A 19691-nucleotide genomic window follows, 5' to 3' on the forward strand; every position below is an offset into this window, starting at 1 on the left:
CATAGCAGTATCTTTATCGGAAATATCTCAAGATATCCAATGGCATTTTTGTTTACTTATGTAACCTATGTTGTGGCTAAAGGCAGCATGGTATAGGGTTCAACTGAAGAAGACTCACAAAATCTCTTTATAAAAAGATTTCTGCCCAACCCTCAGGTCATTAATGAAGGAATGCCTTTCTCCTACAAGTGTAGAAGAAGGCCATTTTGGCATTTTTATCAACCATTCACTTTCCTGGTGCTGATGTGCATGCAGTTCAAAAAAATTAAGTGCTTTCTTGATGTAAGACACTGGAGAAATAAAGAAAACAATAAATCCTGCCAGTTCCTTCAGAGAGCTTACATTTTATTGATGGAATACAATATGTACACATATAAGAAACCAATAAAGTGAGGTGGGGTATTGGGAAAAGTTTTAAGTAGGAGTAGCACCTGAGCTGAGATTTGAAAGAAGCATATTTCTGGCACAAGGAAACTGGTGATAGTGGAGTCACTTCAGAACAAGAAGACAGATCTCACTGGAAAAGACCCTAAAAAAGACTGAAGGTGAAAGGAGAAGTGGAACATAGAAGATGAGATGAATAAACAGGGTCACTGAAGCAATCAACATGAGCTTGGAAAGGCTTGGAAGGACAGTGAAGGACAGAAGGGCCTGGCATGTATTGTTCCATAGGATTATGAAGATTTGTACATGACTGAATGATTGAATAATTGCAGGTGGTATAGTGGCTGGAGTGCTGGACTTGAAATGAGGAAGACTTGTTCAAATCCTACCTCAGACACTTAATGACCTTGGATAAGTTACTTCACCCCTCTCAGCCTCATTTTTTTCAGCTGTAACAAATGGAGGTGATAATAGCACCTAACTCACAGAGTCCTTGTGAGGGTATAATGAGATAACATGTGTAAAGAGTTTTGCAAACCTTTAAGTGCTATATAAATATTATTATTAGAAGCAGGAGTCACTGAAGGTTTGGGGGCATAGGAGTAACATGGCCAGATGCCTATTTGACAACTATGTGGAAATGAGGAGCTGACTGATTTAGAAAGGCATGGGAAAACTTGGAATTAGGAAGGAAGATATCCACCTGCAGAGAAACGGATAACAAGTGGAAAGCCCCAAATGAGGTCAAGGAGTGTCAGATACAACTGAAATGACTCAAAAACAACAAATATGGAAATAGGTTTTGCACAACTCCACAGGTATAACCAATATCATATTGCTTGCCTTTACAGTGAATGGGAGAGGGGCTGGAAGGAGGGAGTTTGGAACTCAAAAAAAAAAAAAAAGAATGTTAAAACAAAGTGTGTGTTTATTTAACACAACAATAAATGTTCACTGACAAGAACTGGGGTACACTTACCAACCAAGACTCAGTTAAGGCCACATAGTTATGGTGGTGCTATGCTGCTAGGGAACATTAACCAGAAGGAGGAAAAACAGAATTGAACTGAGTTGCCCTGTGCCCTGAGAAAGGAAGAACTAAATTCCATTTAAGCTCATTAACCCTGATACTGAACCATCCATGTACCTTCAATCAAGCATTTGGTATATTTAATTTTAAATTTCAAGTAAATTTAATAATAATAATAATAAAAAAAAAAGCAACCACAACCAAAAAATTTCGACAGTAGAAAGTAACACATAATCTCAGACCAATGGTCTTTGGTAGTAATATAGGAAAACACCTCCTGGTCACATGAACAACCATCTCTCACCAGGATGGCAGCAAACAGCTTGCTAAGAGCAGGTAAAAAAAAAAAATTAGGTATTCTGCCTTTCATTTGCTTATTCTGGTAAATATAAGTATAATTGCTATCATTCACACATAAGAGTCAGTAGGTAGGGAGAAACTGAGATATTTAAGTAACGGTCAGAAGAATCTCTCTGGCACAAATTTTAGAAACTTAAAAACTCAAAAACAAATGACTTAGTTCTGCTAGATTAGTATGTTCTAACTTGAGAGATGCAAACGTGCAACTCTCATTCTTGTCCAGTGTTTTATTTTTATAGGAGACCACAAAATAACATACTAACAAGATCTTTACTTCCTTCTACTTAACTACTCTCTTGCTTATTATAAATTTCTCCACTTCCTGTAAGCATGAGACAAAATCAGGTACCAAGTTTATAAAGCCTCTACCAATGAGATTTCCTCATACTACTAACATTTCTCTTACTTGGAAAACATGTTGGAACATAAAACCTAAGAAACCACACGATAAATTGCACCTTCAGAAAAAGTAACAGGGTCTAAACAGAGACTACTAGAACTTTGGTCAGAATAAGAATAATTTATAGAGGCTACATAATACGATACAACTTCAACGTAGTACATGGATTAGTCACTAATCATTATAAACACCCTACCCCCAAACCAACCAGCACTTACTGAGTGCCATGTACATGGCACTCAGAGTACCATGGGGCATAAAGTAGTAGAAGACATAGTCCTTGCCTTTAAGGAGTTTACCCCTGATATGGGAAAGTGACACAGTTAATACAACTCAAAATGTATTGCCTTATTAATGGGCAGTTATCAATATGGAATTTCCACAAAGTCACCTTCTACTAACAGTTGCCTATAATTAAATCTTTCAGTTTACAAACATTTAAAATATGTCTAATGCATAGGACAATTACCATAAAGCTTAATAACTGAAGGATTCCTTTTTTTTGGTAGGTTAACAATTATTTACTGGATATTAAAGCTTAATGAAATCACCCTCTTCATTACCCATTCCTACTTGGATTTTCACACCCTTCAGTCAACATCTGAAGGCAAACCCGGAATTCTCATTTAAGGTTAAGAGCTCTTGAAAGGTTGTCATTTTGCAACAAAAACTCGTTTTCATCCCCTTCTTAATTCTTTCTACCATGTAGTATCTTGACAATAGCCTCCTGCTTCATAAGATCTATGAAGGAGATCACCCTTTAAGGGTGTCTCCTTACAATGACATTTAAATGATTCTACCAACACAAAAATAGAAAAAGAGACAATTTTCCTAGTAAAAGGAAAACAAGTCAGAGCATCTTCTATTTTAGCCACCATGCCCTTATATTAAATAATTAAAAAGCAGGAAAGGTTTGGTGCTATCAGTTTAAAAACAAAAAACTGAAGCATTTGTGCACATAAGTGCTTCATGTATGGAATTAATAGAAGCCAAAGTGGAATTTTCCTCAACTTTTCAGTCATCTTTCTAACTATGGGACAAGAAAAGTTAAAGAGGTTTAAAACCTAAAAGCATGTCCAAACTTGTTCACATTTCTTAAAAATATGCCAATTTTAGTGCTTACAATGGTCATAAAACACAATGAAGTAGAAAAAACACAGATCTGGAAGTCAAGAACCCTGGGTTCTAGCCCTAATTCTGCTACTAACTAGCTGCATAACTGTAAAAGTCACTTAACTTCACTAGCCTTCATTTATAAAAATGAGATGGCTGTTCTTCTGAGGTCCCTTACAACTTTAAAAATTCTATACAAGTCTAGTACAGAGTTCTACAGAGTTTATAAATTTGATTTGAAAATTTTAAATGTCTATGAGTTTGACACATTTATTGCATTTGTATGAACTTAAAACATTTCAAAAGCTACTGGTCAGAGGGAATCATTAGAAACACAGTTATCCATATGGCAAAAAAACTGTAATAACAGACCATTACAATAAAAGAATATTCACCTATTGATCAACACCTTCATTCACAAGGTTCCAACTATAAAGTGAGGAGGTTGAACTCATATAGCCTCTGTAGTCCCTTCCAGGTATAGTTCAAATGTTACTATTGAGTGGGATAGGTTTAGTGAACACTTCTCAGATTGTAATTCTTCTCCCAGGGGTGAGGTAAGACCTAGAGGCTCAAGGTTACAATATTTTTAGAATAGAATAGTTCCATATAAGGAGTGTAGTGTATTAGGGTCTCAATGATTGGATAAAACTTACATAATTCCTCGATGTCTTCATTTCAAAAGGGATTGGTTAGATTTCGTGTCTAGAATGTAAGATCATATTCTCAGCTAATGAGGATAATGGTCAGTGGGGGGAGGAGGGACTTGCGTTAGGGTCTATATAAATCACTGCCCTTTTCTTTGTCTTTGTCTTTCCTACTCCAGATGAACTGGTGTAGGACTGTCCTGATTCTCGAGAATCTAGTAAATAAACTTTCTGTCATCACTTTGAGAGGCCTCTGAGTAACTGATTTATGTAGGGACCTGAGCTATCCCACACATTACTACTTATTAACTTAACAATTCTTTACAAGAATTTATTAAGGTATGTTTTAATTGGGTGACAAACGACAATCTGTTCCAAATTCTAGCCAGATGCTTCTCTGTCAGAAGCTTTCACATACTTTTTTCACATAAAAAAAAATTGAAAAAATAGGAGAGAATGTGAAACATCTCATAAGAAAAAAACTGATCAGGAGAATAGATCAAGAAGAGAAAATATAAGAATTATCAGACCACCTGGCTATGATAAAAAAAAAAAGCATCTTGATGCAGTGTTACAAGAAATAATTAATGAAAATTGCCATGAAGTTTTAAAAGAAGAGAGGAAAGCAGAAATCCACTGATCACCACCTGACAGAGATCCCAGAATGAAAACCTACAGGAATATCATAGTTAAATTTCAAAACCCCAGGTTAAGGAGAAAATATTATGAGCAAGAAGAAAAAAAAACAATTCAAATACGGTGGAGCCACAGTTTAAATTACGCAAGACCTAGCAACTGCCACACTAAAAGACCATAGGTCTTGGAACACTACATATCAAAGAGCAAAAGAACTGGCGCTGAGACCAAAAATAACTTAATGAGTAAAGTATAATCCTGAATGAAAAAAAAAAAGACATTCAATGAACAGACAGACATTCAGGTTTTAGTTGCAAAAAGACAAGAACTTAATGGAAAATTTGACATATAAGTTTCAGGAGAAATATAAGGTAAACATCAAAGACCAATTACAAGAGATTTAATAAGGTCAAACTGTTTGCCTTTTATATGAAGAAATGTAATCCATATTCTTAAGACTGTCATTAGTAATTAGGTAGTTCAAAAGAAAGACTGAGGATGAGCTGAGTATGATGTATTGATTCGTAAAGGCAAAATTGTGTAGGAAAAGGCAAAAAGAACAATTATCTCATACAAATGGGGCAGGAAAGAAAGAACTGATACAGAGGAATCAGATGGGGACAGAAGGCTGACAGTGCTGGAATTCTACTCTCATCAGATCTGGATTAGAGAAGGAATAACATACATCTAAAGAGTTTAAAAGTCTTCTAAGTTTATAAAGAAATAAGAGGAACAAGATTTAGGGGGTTGGTTTAGAAGAGTATGTAGATTAAGATTTAAGAGGTCTGGAGAAGAAGAAAAGGGAGGGAACTTTAGAGGAGTGGGTAGAACAAGTTAAAAGAGGGTTGGGGGAGAATAAAGGAGAGATTCTTTAAAGGGGTATGGAATAGAGAGGTCATGGTTAGAAGTAAACTAGAGGAAGGATAGGGTAAAAACAGTCTGAGAAGGACAACAGTGAGGAAAAATAGGATGCAGGGAAATACACAAATAGTAATTAAAACTTTAAATGTGAATGGGATGAATTCATCCACAAAACAGAAACAGCAGAATCTGAGGATATGCTATTTACACAAACCACATTTAAAAATGAAAGATACACAGAGAATTAAAATAAAGGCTGGAGTAGAATACATTATGCAAAAAAAGCAGGGGTAGCAATCATGATATTAGACAAAGTCATAGTTTAAAATAAATTTAATTAAAAGAGATAAACAGGGAAATTCCATTATGATAAAATGTACCACAGATATTGAAGTAGTATCAATACTGAACTTATATGCACCAAATATCATAGTATCTATATTTTGAAAAGAAAAGATAAATGGATTACGTAATAGTGGGGAAACTTTAATCTTTTCTGCTCAGAACCAGACAAATCTAAACAAAAAATAAGTAAGATAGAAGTTAAGGAAGTGAATAGAATTTTAGATAAACTAGATATGATGGATATCTGGAAAGAACTGAATGGAAATAGAAATGAATACACCTTTTTCTCAGTAACAGGTGGTACCCTTTACAAAGACTAACCATATATGAGGGTACAAAAGTTTTATAGCTAACAGCAGAAATATTAAAAGTTTCCTTTACAGAGCACAATGCAATAAAATAGTATTTAATATATGGCCATGGAAACATAAGAAAACAACTAGACACTAAACAACCTAATCTTAAAGAATGTATGAGTTAAAGTAAAGTACAAATAATAAAACAATCAGTAACTCATTAAAGAAAATGACAATAATGAAACAACCTAAGGGATGCAGCAAAAACAGTAATTAGAAGAATATTTTTATCTTTAAGTGCTTATATTAATGAAATAAAGAGAGAGTAGATCAATGAACTGGGTGTGTAATTAGAAAAAAACTAGAAAAAGAAAAAATTAAAAATCCTCAATTGAACACTAAATTGGAAATCCTAAAAATTAGAGGCAAAATTAATAAAACTGAGTGTAAGAAAACCAATGAATTAATAAATAAAACTAAGAGTTGGTATTACAAAAAAAATCAACAAAACAGACAAATTTTAGGTTAATATGATTAAAAAAGAGACGAAAACCAAATTACTAGTATCAAAAATAAAAGGGTGAATATGCTGCTAAAGAAAATGAAATAAATCAAAAGCAATTATAAGGAGTCATTCTGCTCAATTATATGCCAATAAATTTAACAATTTAAGTGAAATAGTAGAATATTTACAAAAATACAAACTGCCTAGATTAACAGAAAAGGAAAGAGAATATCTAAATAGATCTATTTTAGAAAAAGAAATTGAACAAGCCATAAATGAGTTTCTTAAGAAAGGAGCACAAGGACCAGACAGATTTACAAGAGAATTCTATCAAACATTTAAAAACCAACTAATTCCAATATTAAATAAATTATCTGGAATAACAGGTAAAGAAGGAGAACTACCAAACTCCTTTTATGAAACAAATATGGTACCTAAACCAGGAAAGGTAAAAATAGAGAAAGAAAATTACAGACCAATTTCATTAATGAATACGAATACAAAAATCCTAATACTAGCTAAATTGTTGTCCTCCTCCTCCACTAGAATGTATGTTCCTTAAGGGCAGGGACTATCTTACCTTGTCTGGCACATAATAGGCAATTAATAGATATTCTCCATTTGTTATTTCTAAGCAAAATACAAATAAATTATGGAAAAAGAAACCACTCTAATGTCTTTCAAAGTAAATTTTTTTGTACTAGTTCACTTATAATCCATCCAATTTAATTTTCAAGTTAGCCATCCAAAAACAGCTTATGGAAATACATTAACATAAGACAAAATACAGTTACAGTAAGCTGCCTAATGTGGAAAATATTATAGGAACTTTTCCAAAACATTCTTAAAGGGGCAATGTAAGGAAGATAAAGTGGAGATGATAGAACATAAAAAGTAATAACCACCTGCATATTCGTTTTTCCTGGATTTTATTATTAAGATCACTCTTCCCTCAGTTTCCTTTTTCTTACATCAATTCTATCCTGTCCTTCCTCATTCCTGGTTTCCCACCAAATCCTCTCCTTCCCCCATTCAATTTCATCAAATGAGCTGTACAAAGAGAATTAACCACTAATATATTTTGAGTCTTTTTTGGTTTCTTTCATTTAAAAAAATTAAATTCCAAAAGGGAACACGGAAAACTAGGCCATGGTCAAGAGCTACAACCTATATTTTCACATCCTTTCCATTGAGTCGTCAAGCAATGTGCAAACCTTAATCTCTCTTCTAAATTATAGAAATCACAGCAAAGCAAGGCAGGAATATCTTCACTACGATATGCTGAAGTTTATTATTGTTATTTCAGTGAACTCATACAAATACGAATGTCACCTAATATTTCATCATTCTATCAAACGCTATAGTGTTATAAGCCAGTTTATTGTTGTAAGCCAAGTACAAATTAGATGAAAATGGGAATAACTAGTGTGAAAATGAGAATCGTTGCCATAAAATTATCAAACACTTATTTATACACATTTATAACAAAAAGAATTACTTTTAAAAGGAATAAAAATTATGTATTCACAAACATGGCATCAGGTGGTTCTGATTGTGTAAAATCTGAAAATTTACATCTTCCCAAGATATAAAGAACCAGGTCACAGTAATTGGATTTAACTGAGGCAAGTCACATGAAATAATTCAAGTGTGCCCCACTTTTTAGATCAGGGCAATCACAACATGGTGTATTATGTTTCTACTTATCCAGCATTAGGGCACACAGAACCATTTACCCCCCAGGAGCGGTGATAAGTTATGCTGAACCATCTGATCCTTCCTGTGACCAACAGAATGTGTTCAAGATGGCTGGTGGATGTTAGCAAGATAACTTGAGATTGGAGCAGTGAAACACAACTGTTCTTTATGTAAAAATACACAACAAAGGAAAAGGGCCCACATCCTTGGCTTCATGAATAATACGCTTTAATCAGTTGAGCTAATCATACTAGCCATAATACAAACATTTAGCATCACTGTATCAATGTTTTGCTATCATCCTGAACACTAAATGTTCTTGCAATCTTAAACAATTTAATTTCATCTGTTTCTACCTTCAACATCCAGTTATTCACAGAGGAGAAAGCAAAAGAGTGTCACTGAAATACACTCACAAACATTCAACCACAACTTAGAATGAGGGGTAGAGGTGGAGGGTACTGTATGGGCTATCTACTTTTAACTTTCTTAAAAAGTAAAGGTGGTGGGGTTGGATAGAGAATGATGACAGTCCTTGAGAACGACACCAGCAACGAGCTTAACATTAGGCTTCTTTCACCATCTCTTTCTTACTAAATATCCTCAGGTCACAGCAAAACTGCTACAACCAACATTCAGGGACACCTGAGTTTGATGGTTAGGGTGTTATCTTTACCCCGCCTAAATAAAGCTCTCTACTGAGAAATAAGAGGGCTGGTTTCAAGAGGCTATAAGGAGTTTTTATATCTTTTAGAAGTAGCAAGCTGCTGTGGCTCCCCAGACTGCATATAACATATGGCAAAAATTTTTTAAGCTGGGCAAAGGACTGTGAAGATTTTTATGCCCTACATTAAGTTTCAGTGTTTCTAGAAAGCATATTTTTAAAATGCCACAAACAACTTAATTGAAGCTAAAATTAGCTCAAACCATAACCAAATACATTCATCACCACCTTAAAATCAGTTTACAATATCAAACATTAAAGTAACTCACACACAAAGATGAGATGAAAGCTTAACTTTTTAGTTAACTTTAGTTGTACCACTTTTGTTTTTAGAAAGTCTTTGGCATTTAATGTGACTAAAACACACTGTACATCAAAGAAATGTAAAAAAAGGGAAAAACAGTAATTTTTGACCCATAAATAAAAACAGTATGTGTAATACTTGGGTAGTTAGAATATTAACTATTTCTGGTAGTTTTAGTTGTTCAACAAAACCCATGAAAACTGATTTTTGCCCAAATTACTTTTCAAACCAATTTATATTTCACTTATTGCCTTATTCCCTGCTTTAAAAGTTCTCAACATCAAAACTCTGATATGAAAACATAAAACTTTATTGTTAGCAATACTAAGATAACTTATAGGAGAAAAATTAGCATTTAATTATCTTTCACAAACTTGAATTATTTCAGGAAATATCTAATTAGACTTCAAAGATCAACTTCCTCTATGCAGGCACTCTTCCTCAGCCAAATCAGAATCTTCCATACTCTCTCCACTTCACAGAAGAGTTTCATAAATCACTGTGGCATCAAAGAGTCATTACCTGTAACCTATCCTCTGGTTACTACTTTATAGTTGTTAGTAAATGAGTATTATGCAAATAGATACTTGCAAAACGATCAATTCTCTGAATAATCAAGAATTGTGTGCTTTTAAGCTTAGTATCAAGGCCATAAAATTTTTTCACAGTTCACAAAAGGGTCCTGGGAATAATAGTCCTAGGATATAGGTAGAAAAAGTATTGTTGGAAGTTAGAGAGTAGAAGGAGGAGAATAATGAACTATTTTAAGGAAAAGAAGCATGTAGGGATAGGGATAGGAACTGGATCTGTGGTTTCACTGATATGGGGAACTCCTAGATGAGGAAATTCCCTCTAACACTGTGGGCTGGTTATTGTCCCGGCAATTTATTGGCAAAGGAGAGCGCTGCCCAGAACACTGAAAGATTAAGGTCATGAAGTCAGCATGGCAAAGGTGGACCTTTCTTGCTCTTGAGTTCTCACTCTGAGACCAGCTCTCTATCTACAGAATACAAATATAACGGTAATTTGTGGTACAAACAAAGTAAGGCGTATAGTCCTAGAGGTACTATTAGTAAGAAAGGAAAACTAGCTGAGGTATGAGGAACTATGCAAATAAAACTGGAAAAGGATAACATGATATTCAAACAAAATTAGGCACCTGTTACAACTGAACATAAGTTCATAACATAGAGTACGGATCTGGAATCAGGAAGATTTATCTTAATGAGTTCAAATCTGAACTTATTAATTCAGTAAGTTTTTTATTAGAAACTTACTAAATGTGTGATTCAGGGCAAGCCAATTAGCCCTCAGTTTCTTCATCTGCAAAATGAAACGGACAAAGAAATAGTAAACCACTTCAGTATCTTTACCAAGAAAAACCCAAATGGAATCATGAACAGGCGAACACAACTGAACAACAATAACACAAAGCTGCTGAGTGTGACAATTCCTAGAATACTGCTAAAGTACCTGTGAAACAACTGGGTACTAGGCAACCATGAATAAAGTACTTGGTTATCCTATCCCAAAGTCCACTAGAGAAATGGGGTTTAGGTCAGAGATCTTGTTAGATTCTACAACAGCTTTTCCACTGGGCCTGTTCTGATTAAATCTCTATCCTAGCATGGTCCTGAGGACCCCACAAAACTACCTTGGGTCTGGATAGAGGAAATATCACATTCCAAAAGTCCTACTCCCATGTGGCTAAGATCACCACAAAAGTTTTTGTTTCTTAAACATATATATGACGTGAAAACTATTTTATAGTGGCATACCTATGCAGTAGTCTGTATACTACTGCTCTTAAGGATGATAAATCATCAACCATCATAGTCATTTACAGTTAGTTTACTGTTTTAGCAAGCCAAATATAGCTGACAGCTAGTAGCATATTTTCTGATTCAGTGAAGACATATTAATAACAGTATCCTCAAGAATACTGTAGATATTTAGAATAATTATTATATATCCACTTTCTTTTTAAGTAATGCATGACAGAACACACCTTCCCTCAATAGCCAGTACATATCAAATTTGGGAAAAATAAAACCCAACAACTCTAGCAGAAGCTATTAAAGACTAAATTTATTTCTGTATAATCCACAAGCAATATAAAAGTAGAGATATCTGCATTAGTAAAGAAACTCCCTTTGCAAAATGAGAAACTGAGGTTAAAATTTCAGCATTAACATTGTGAAGAGGTGAGCTAGTAAAAGAAAATTCGTCTATTTACAGAAAATGATCAATTTAATAGATCAATGAAAGAAAGTGACATTCTAAATAGCATTTAAAAATTTAAAACTAACTGGTTCTGGAAAACTACTTCTGTAGGTACTGGCAGCCATCCACTAAAGCCACAATCTAGTAACTTATCCTCAAGTATAGATGTCTTTCCTTCTACATGACAGACAAAAAATCTCTCTTCTGTTGAAAGAGACTTCAACTGAAATTAGAAAGCACACATAAGACAGCATTATACAGAACCTCAGCTTTACTTCAAGAAGGATACAGAATGAACCTGTGATTTCACTGGTACTTCCAGTGAGTTAAATCCCTCCACCTCCAGGTACACTTCTAGGTTGGTACCTTCTTTGCAACTTACTAGTATTAGAGCACATTCCCAGAATGCTGAGTGCTTAAGTGACTTGCCCAGGATCCTTGCCAAGGTGCCAGTATTTATGCCAGAAATGGACCTTGAACCTAAGTTTTTCTGGCTTTGAGGCTAGCTCTTGATCCACTATGCTACTGCATCTCTTTACTTCATAGTAAGGTCAATTATCTATCTACAAGTTGGCTAGCATCATCAGTTATTCGTACATCAGGAACACTAGCAAATTGATGTATATATTAGGGACTCAAAAGTTTATAATTCCCTTGATTAACGGTGGGGTATTACTGCCCTCCTACCAAATCCTAAGAACCTGTGAACTTCATATGCTGGTAGATTCTTTATCCTATAGGCCACTAATAGATATGAGATTTTCTGAAGAATTAAATTCTATCCAGGTGGTCTCTGGATGACTGGAAAACCAAATTCCCATTTTTGTAGCTTAGATTTTTTTTTAAACCAATATCACAATCACAAAGAGCTGCACACTGAACTGCTTCCATGCAAAGACAGTCATTATTATAGCAGAAGTGGGCCTCACACTACTCCCTGACAATTAAGAAATTTTGCATCTGTAGTTACAGAAAAAGTTTTCTACGGGGAACAGCTTGCCCTATTGTCAGAACAATCCAAGTGAATTATCTTTATTAGGCACTTATTAGGTGATCTTTATTAGGTATTTTCTACAAAAACATAGCAAATTATTTGCAAAAATATCACGCGCTTCATATTGATTTTATGTCAGATGATGGCTTTTCCCAAAATTACAACATAAAAACATAACTCTACTGTTCTTTAAGTGCCAAGCAGATGTCTTTGGTAAATTCTGAAGAATCAGTTCCTCAATCTTTTACAGGAAAAGCCACTCAGATTCTACTTAGGCACAGGTCATGCATGCGACTAAGTTATGCTGCTTGCTCATGTTACTAAAACTACTTTTACTGGAAGGGATAATGAAGCTTATTTGTTTAGAAACTTTTTGCAAAGATAAAAAAAAAAGTATTAAAAATAAGTCTTGAGCACTGGCATAAACCTAGGTACATCCTAAGAAGGAAAGTACTATTTTAATTCTACAAGGATTTTTCCAGTCCCTTTACAATCTATGAGATATCACTAAACAGTTTTAGAGTTGAAAAGGAACTTAGACCTCAGTTCTGGGCAAAGAAAGTAATCTAACACCTTACTATACAAATGAGGAAACTGGGGCCTCATGAAAGGAAATCAGTTACCCCCAAGTTCACAATGTCAATTACTGGCAAGGAGGGAACTAGAAGCCAAACTTTCCAATTCCAAATCCAGTGTCCTTTTCATTGCCAGTTAATATTCCTTAAAGTGCTACTGGGTACAGAATACTATGCTACCTGTTGGGGGAGATAAGATGGGACCTAGCCTCTGTTTCCCATTTTATATCAAAGAAACAAACACAAATCACTTTAATAGACAATATCATGTAAGGGCATTAGGAAGGTACAAAGTGCTTTCTGAAATTCAGATTTGGTTACCCTTTCTACTACATCACCTTGAATATGCTTAAGACTGGACTCCTCACTGATTCAAAAGATTATTTATTCTGAGGTTTCAGAAATATTTCTCAGAGCACTGTTTTGTGAAAACATAAGACATCTGTAAGATGTTAAGATGTATCTAGTTTTTGGAGATGTGGATAGATTTGATGCTAGTAATTCAACAAATATTTTGAGTCTACTATGTGCATAGCTCTATAGCACACTGAGACCAAATCTAAAAATAACATCATAAAGTTACAGCATGATTCAGAAGTTGATAAAAAGACCAAGACGTTCCACTTCCCATGTGACAGTTAAATTCATCACAAGCCAAGTATAAATTTACTGATGGCTTCTAAGAAACAAAACAAGCAATTCCAAATTCTTGCATATATACAAGTCCTTTTCAAAAATCATTATCATACATTTTTGTATCCTCCTCAGAATCTAAAACAATGTATGTGCCAAGTAGGTGCTCAATAAATGTCAATACAAAATGAACAATAGGACATAATAAGATTTTCTTTTTGGCACAAAGGGGGGAAAAAGCTTATTCTCTGAAATGTCCCTCCTGGGAGAATACAACTGGTATTATGCAAAAAATAAGAAGCTCTGGGTTTTAGTCTTGATTCCATCAATCATGTGGGTAGCTAGTCATTTCCTCTCTCTGGGCCTATTTCTTGATCCACAAAACGAAGGGGCTGTACTAAGGGAACGGGGATGAGGGCTTGGCTGGGTACAAACCTGAAGAAACAAACCTTGGGCAACTTACTTAACGTCTCTAGGTTTAGAGATTTTTCATCTGTAAAAATGAAAGGCTGAACTAGAGAAACTCTAAGTCCTCTTTAGTTCTAAGTCTAAAATCCTAAGATCTCTCCTAGCTCTGAAATTCTAGGTAACTAAGAACTTACACAAGCCTATGACAAATTAGAATATAAGAACACATTGTATTATGTCCCTATTTTCCTCCCTGAGTGATGATCTGTATTCAGGCTCTATTACTGCTAAGGAAGCCGGCACAGATGCTGCCTAGAAATCTTAAATCTGATATTATAAAATACATTTTTCCTTAAAATCAAACCAACTCCAGCACCAACCTCACTGAACATATCACAGTAAAGGAATTTCTGTAACCTACTTGCTGAAACTAATTAGGATAAACTCAGAAGCAATTTAACTTGACATTGTAAGGAGAATGCCAACTTATGCAAGAGGTCTATGTTTTCACAAAATACAAATGACTCAATATACACACTTGTGTCATATACTGCAGCTTAAAGGAGTAGTGTCAAAATAGGACAGTGCGAAAAATCTCATATACTAGAGGAGAGGGGAAAAGCAATTTATATATCCAAAATCTCTAATGGAAGTTTCCTATTTCTTTATATAAAGTATGCAGTAAAATAATTCAACCGCATTATTACAGGGCTTAGTAGAGCCTTCATATTAAAAAGAAAAATTCAGTTACATGGGCGAGGGGGTGGAGAATCAGGACAATGTCACAACTGAAAACGATTTTCATAATCATTGTCCTCTGAATGTTTCTAGGAGTCGCTGTCAGAGCTTGCTCACTTCCAAATGTACCAAGGCATTCATTCCTATAAATATGTCAGTGATGTCAACTGAATAATGGCACTAAGTTATTCTCCTCTCCACCATATCTGCTGGTGCTTCCAATTAGCTCAAAATACCGATGATTATAAGTGTTTTATGCCATCTCCAAAGTTATGGACAATTAAAATTAGTTCTTGTTTTGTTCTAGTCTAAATACCATTTAGAATTAATAGGTCACTGAAGATGATTAAAACTTCTTATTCTATTCATTTCATCTTTTTAAACAGAATGACAAACATGTCATACTGTACAGATTCTTTTCTATTTTCCCCCAAAGTACTACTTCCTTGTAGACAATGTTCTTTAAACAAACAGTATCATAAAGTTTTAATATCCCATCCCACTGGAGTATCATATGCCAGATATACATAACAGTATTAAGGAATTTTAGCGAGACATTAACATATATTTTTGTTAAGGGTTAAATCAGTCATTAGGGCAGCTAGGTGGTGCAATGGATAGAGTGCTTGGCCTAAAGTCAGGAAGACTCATTTCCCTGAAGAGTTCATGTATGGCCTCAGATACATACTAGCTGGTTGACCCAGAGCAAGTCACTTAACCCTGTCTGCCTCACTTTCCTCATCTGTAAAATGAACTGGAGAAGGAAATGGGAAATCATTCTAGTATCTTTGGCAAGAAAACCACAAATAGGGTCACAAAGAGGTAGATACAACTGAAAAATGACTGAAGAACAAATAAAATCAGTCATTAACTCTCCTATATAGCTAGTTTCTGCTTTTTTTTTTTTTTTATTAAAGCTGGCAATCTGGGTGAACTTGTCTATAATGTGCAATAAATCCTGCCTTTAAGCCACTGGCTATTGTTTCATAAAAACTGAAACTATAAATATTGTAACAATAATTTCATTTATACCACAAAATGTATATGGACTGTGTCTTACTGGATATCTTTTTACTAATTTTTTTTACTCATTTCAAGACCTCTTCTACCTTCCTTCAGCTCTTTTTCCAAGACCAGTGTTTCTTTTCATGCTTGTGCTCTTCTAGTCTCACCAGCTCAATCCCATTAGGTATGGCCCAAATAGCATTCAATTTTCCCAAACATGATATAATTGCTTAAATGCTAAAGAATGAATTTTAAATACTGCCCCAATATGCTATTTATCACCAAGGTAGTTTTTTAGTGTGAATGCTTATTGATATTTGTACTGTTGATCAACTTCAAAATTCCAAAGCATTGTTTACACCCTACCAAACGGAATGAACACAGACTGTTGCTTGACCAAGCAGCTAAAGCAGGATTTCCCTGCCACATTAGTCTGAACCCAAAGAGAGACTTCTTCCTATTTCACATTTAGTCCTTTTTCCGTTATCTGTTTTTGTTCATTAGTAGAAAATCTGTTTTGCTTTTTTGGTGAGGAATAAAAAGATGCTACCAAATTTTAACAGTAACTTAATGCACTTAGCAAACTAAAAGTTAACCATATTTTCCAAAAGCAACAGAGCATGTTGATTTGCCCAGACCCATGATTTCATCAGGTTTTTTTTGGAACTTCCAGTACAAAAATTTCCTCCACCAGTGTAGATAAGCATCTACCTATAATTTGCGGGCTAAAACAATTTCTGGTGCATAGTGTTTTGTCTGGAGTTACACAATTATTATGTGTCAGATTTAAACTTTCTAACTCAAAGCCCAGCACCCTAATATGCAAGCCTGCCTCTCAGTTGTACTATTAAGAAATATTTTATAATAAAAATATAATGCCATGAAAATCTGAGATTCCTTGATTCTCCACTAACTGCTGGCATATGTTCTTTTCTACATTCTTGGGAAAATAATGGATTAAAATGAGTAGATATATAAAGATAAAAACTCCCTACTCTGCTAAGATTTAATAGATCAGTTTCATCTCTTTTTCTGAAACATCTTATCTTTTCCTAAAAACACCTTAAAGGTTTAGTTCTATAATAAGAAACAACTTAACAGTTTGCAATGGAGAAGAATTTTTAATTTTCAGGACAGTAAAAGTAAATATTAAGAGGTGAGGGAAAAGACTCCACACTTTTTTAAGGTCATAGAAACCACCTCCAGTATTGCAGCAATGCCAAAGAGGCCGGACGATCCTATTTTAAACCAATCACATAACTTTCCTAGTAGAAATGTGACAACCTTTTTTGAGGGTCTAGCATGGTTAATCTTTTAAAAGCTTCTCTTCTATGTTGACTAGCATCATTACTTAAACTTCACTAAGGAAAAGTTGGGATTTAATGATACTGTGCCCTAAGAAGGAAGGGTCTAACTATAAAGACAAATTCATACATTTATACATTCCTACATTTATACATGTATTTATACATCCAATCATAAACTTTAGTTACTTTTTAGAAGCAGTTTTGCTCTAGTCTTCCTATTAAAAACATCCTCCAGAAATTCGCCAGTTGCCAGTAAAATGAATTTTGTTTTCTTACAGACGTAATAAACAAGGAATCTAAATTTGGCATTCCTAACATCAAAGATTACAAAAGCCTGGCAATATATGAACTCATTTCCATCAAGAGCTGATACAAAAAAGAATGCTCTCAAATAAGGCAGTTGAAACAAATCAGAATAAAAGCCCTGGGCAGCCCAAAAGCCTTTTATCAGTCACTAACAGCTTAAAGCATTTTTAAAAAAAGGATTTCAAAATAGATTTTTAAACGCTAGCAGTAGAGCTCACAATTTGTTTTTGAGCTTAACTGAAGCTCAAGTCAAGATTGTTTGAAACTGAGTATGTAGGTTTCTCCCTTTACAAAAGGGGGCAAAACCCTCTTTACTTTCTGTTGTGCTAAGACACTATTTTATTAACCTTTATCCCCGCCCCCAACTCTCTTCCACACAATTACATTTTCTTTAGAAGAGTTGGCTACTAGTAAACTATCTCTTTTCATATTCCTGACCTAATACTTAAAAAAAACCAACTTCACTTATACACCACCACATCCTAAGCAGGTCATACAAGACAAGATATCAGCAGAACTAACCAAGTGCAAGGTGGCAAGTTTTGATTATTTGCCTTATAGATATGCAACTCATCCTAATTTAGTATGGATTAGAGGAGTTTCAATTTCCTTTTTTCCTCTTTTATGATCCTTGTCTGGAAGGCAATCTGTGATGCCAAAGACTGATGGTACAACAGGCCACTTCTCATAAGCTACCCTAGTAGAAAAGGGTTCTACCATCTTTGGGCCAAAACTGTGAAAGGGATTGAGAAAAGTGGTGAAAAGGGGAGGGAAAGCGAAAATTGTGATTTATCTTATTTCCGGGAGACAATAATCGAAGAAATTACCCTGGCATCCAAACCTGTTCCTGGGGGAGGTGAAACTGGGGGGGTGGGGGATTTGAATCAATCCCAGGAGACAAAGAATGGGTGTCTAGGAGATGGGGTCAGAGGAGATCAGATTTGAAGGTGAAGATCATTTTGTCCAGCCCCATCATTTTTACAGATGAAAAACCTGAGGCCCAAAGAGGTTGTGTGCATGTCAACCTAAGGACAAGTTAGGGGCCATGTAGGACCCAATTTTACAGGAAAGGATGTGGGACCTGAGGAACAAAGGGGGTCTTGGGAGGCTTACTAGGTCCTGGCGGGGGGAAGAGCACGCTCGCCTCCGAGAACAAAACAGGGGGGGATGGGGCGCCTGGGGAAGCACTGTCAGGATCTGCTGGGGGGAGAAAAGGACGAAAACCTCAGTCCAGTCGGACGTGAAGGCAGGGTCCGGGCCCAGGAAAGGTACGGGCCTGGGGGTGGCGGGGCCAAGGGACAACCCGTCTGGAGTCTGCGTCCCCAGCAGCATCCCCCGACTGAGGGGAGGAGATGATACTAAGGCCTCCCCGAGTCCGAGGAGCCAGTGCCCGGGGTCGGCGTTCCCGCACCTGGTAAATGGCCGCCCAGCTGCCGGCCTGGTCGATCTGGTTGAACTCCTTCTCCATCTCGAAGACGTCCAGGCCGGCGGGTGTGGCTTCTCTCTTCGTTCCCGCTGGTCGGTCTCCTCCGCCGCCGGCGCCGCCGCCCTCCACCGCCTCCTCCAGCTCTGGGGCCGCCCTCCCCGCCACCTCAGACCCTCCTTAGCCCTCAACCCCCCGGGAACCGGGCGCCGCCGCTACCGCCTCCTCAACCACCTCCGTTGCCTCTTCATGTCAACCCGGCAGCCGGAAGTACGCACCGCGCCTGCCTCAGGCCCCGCCCCGGGCCGACGGCCAATCCTCGCGGGGGACTTCCGAGGGAGGCGGGGCCAGAGGGAGGTCCCGAAGGGTGGGGGGGGGGACACTTCCCTTTCTGCCTCCTTGCTGCGCTTTCGTCAGGTCCCGCGAGACGTCGCGCTCCGAGCTCCCCTTCCCCTCCCCGTACTCCCCGGACTTCCGGTGTAGCGAGCTATGAGCGCGCTCGCGGTTACCTAGGCGACCCCGTGGCGGCCACCTGGCTTCGGTGTCCTCTTGGGCGCGTGCCCTAGTGTGTGGGTTGGTAGATGGGGTGCCAAACTTCCTGACTCCCTGCGTGACTTGAGATGAGTCAGGTGCCCTCCCACTTGTCCAGCCTCAGTTTTCCAAGGTGTGAAAGGGAGCGGACTCCCAGATCCGCTCCAACAACAGGCCCTTTCAATTACTGCTAACTTATTTTATAAAAAAGGGCGGAGAAACTGGGTGCAGGTCAGTTAGCGTCG

General features: G+C 36.6%; 1 protein-coding gene across 2 annotated transcripts in view; it reads right to left on the bottom strand.

The window, feature by feature from the left end:
• The window catches only part of PTPN1 (protein tyrosine phosphatase non-receptor type 1), a 62310-nt gene extending 43110 nt beyond the window's left edge, over positions 1-19200 (bottom strand). For both annotated transcript variants that reach the window (XM_072633570.1, XM_072633569.1), the window contains exon 1: positions 18904-19200. Coding sequence is in view for 1 of the 2 variants with exons in the window: in XM_072633569.1 (XP_072489670.1) it covers positions 18904-18960 (57 nt within the window). In the remaining variant the exon portion in view is untranslated. The remainder of the gene's footprint in view (positions 1-18903) is intronic.
• Positions 19201-19691: the final 491 nt, after the last annotated feature.

This window comes from Notamacropus eugenii, chromosome 1 (assembly GCF_028372415.1).
Source record: "Notamacropus eugenii isolate mMacEug1 chromosome 1, mMacEug1.pri_v2, whole genome shotgun sequence".
NCBI lineage: Eukaryota > Metazoa > Chordata > Mammalia > Diprotodontia > Macropodidae > Notamacropus > Notamacropus eugenii.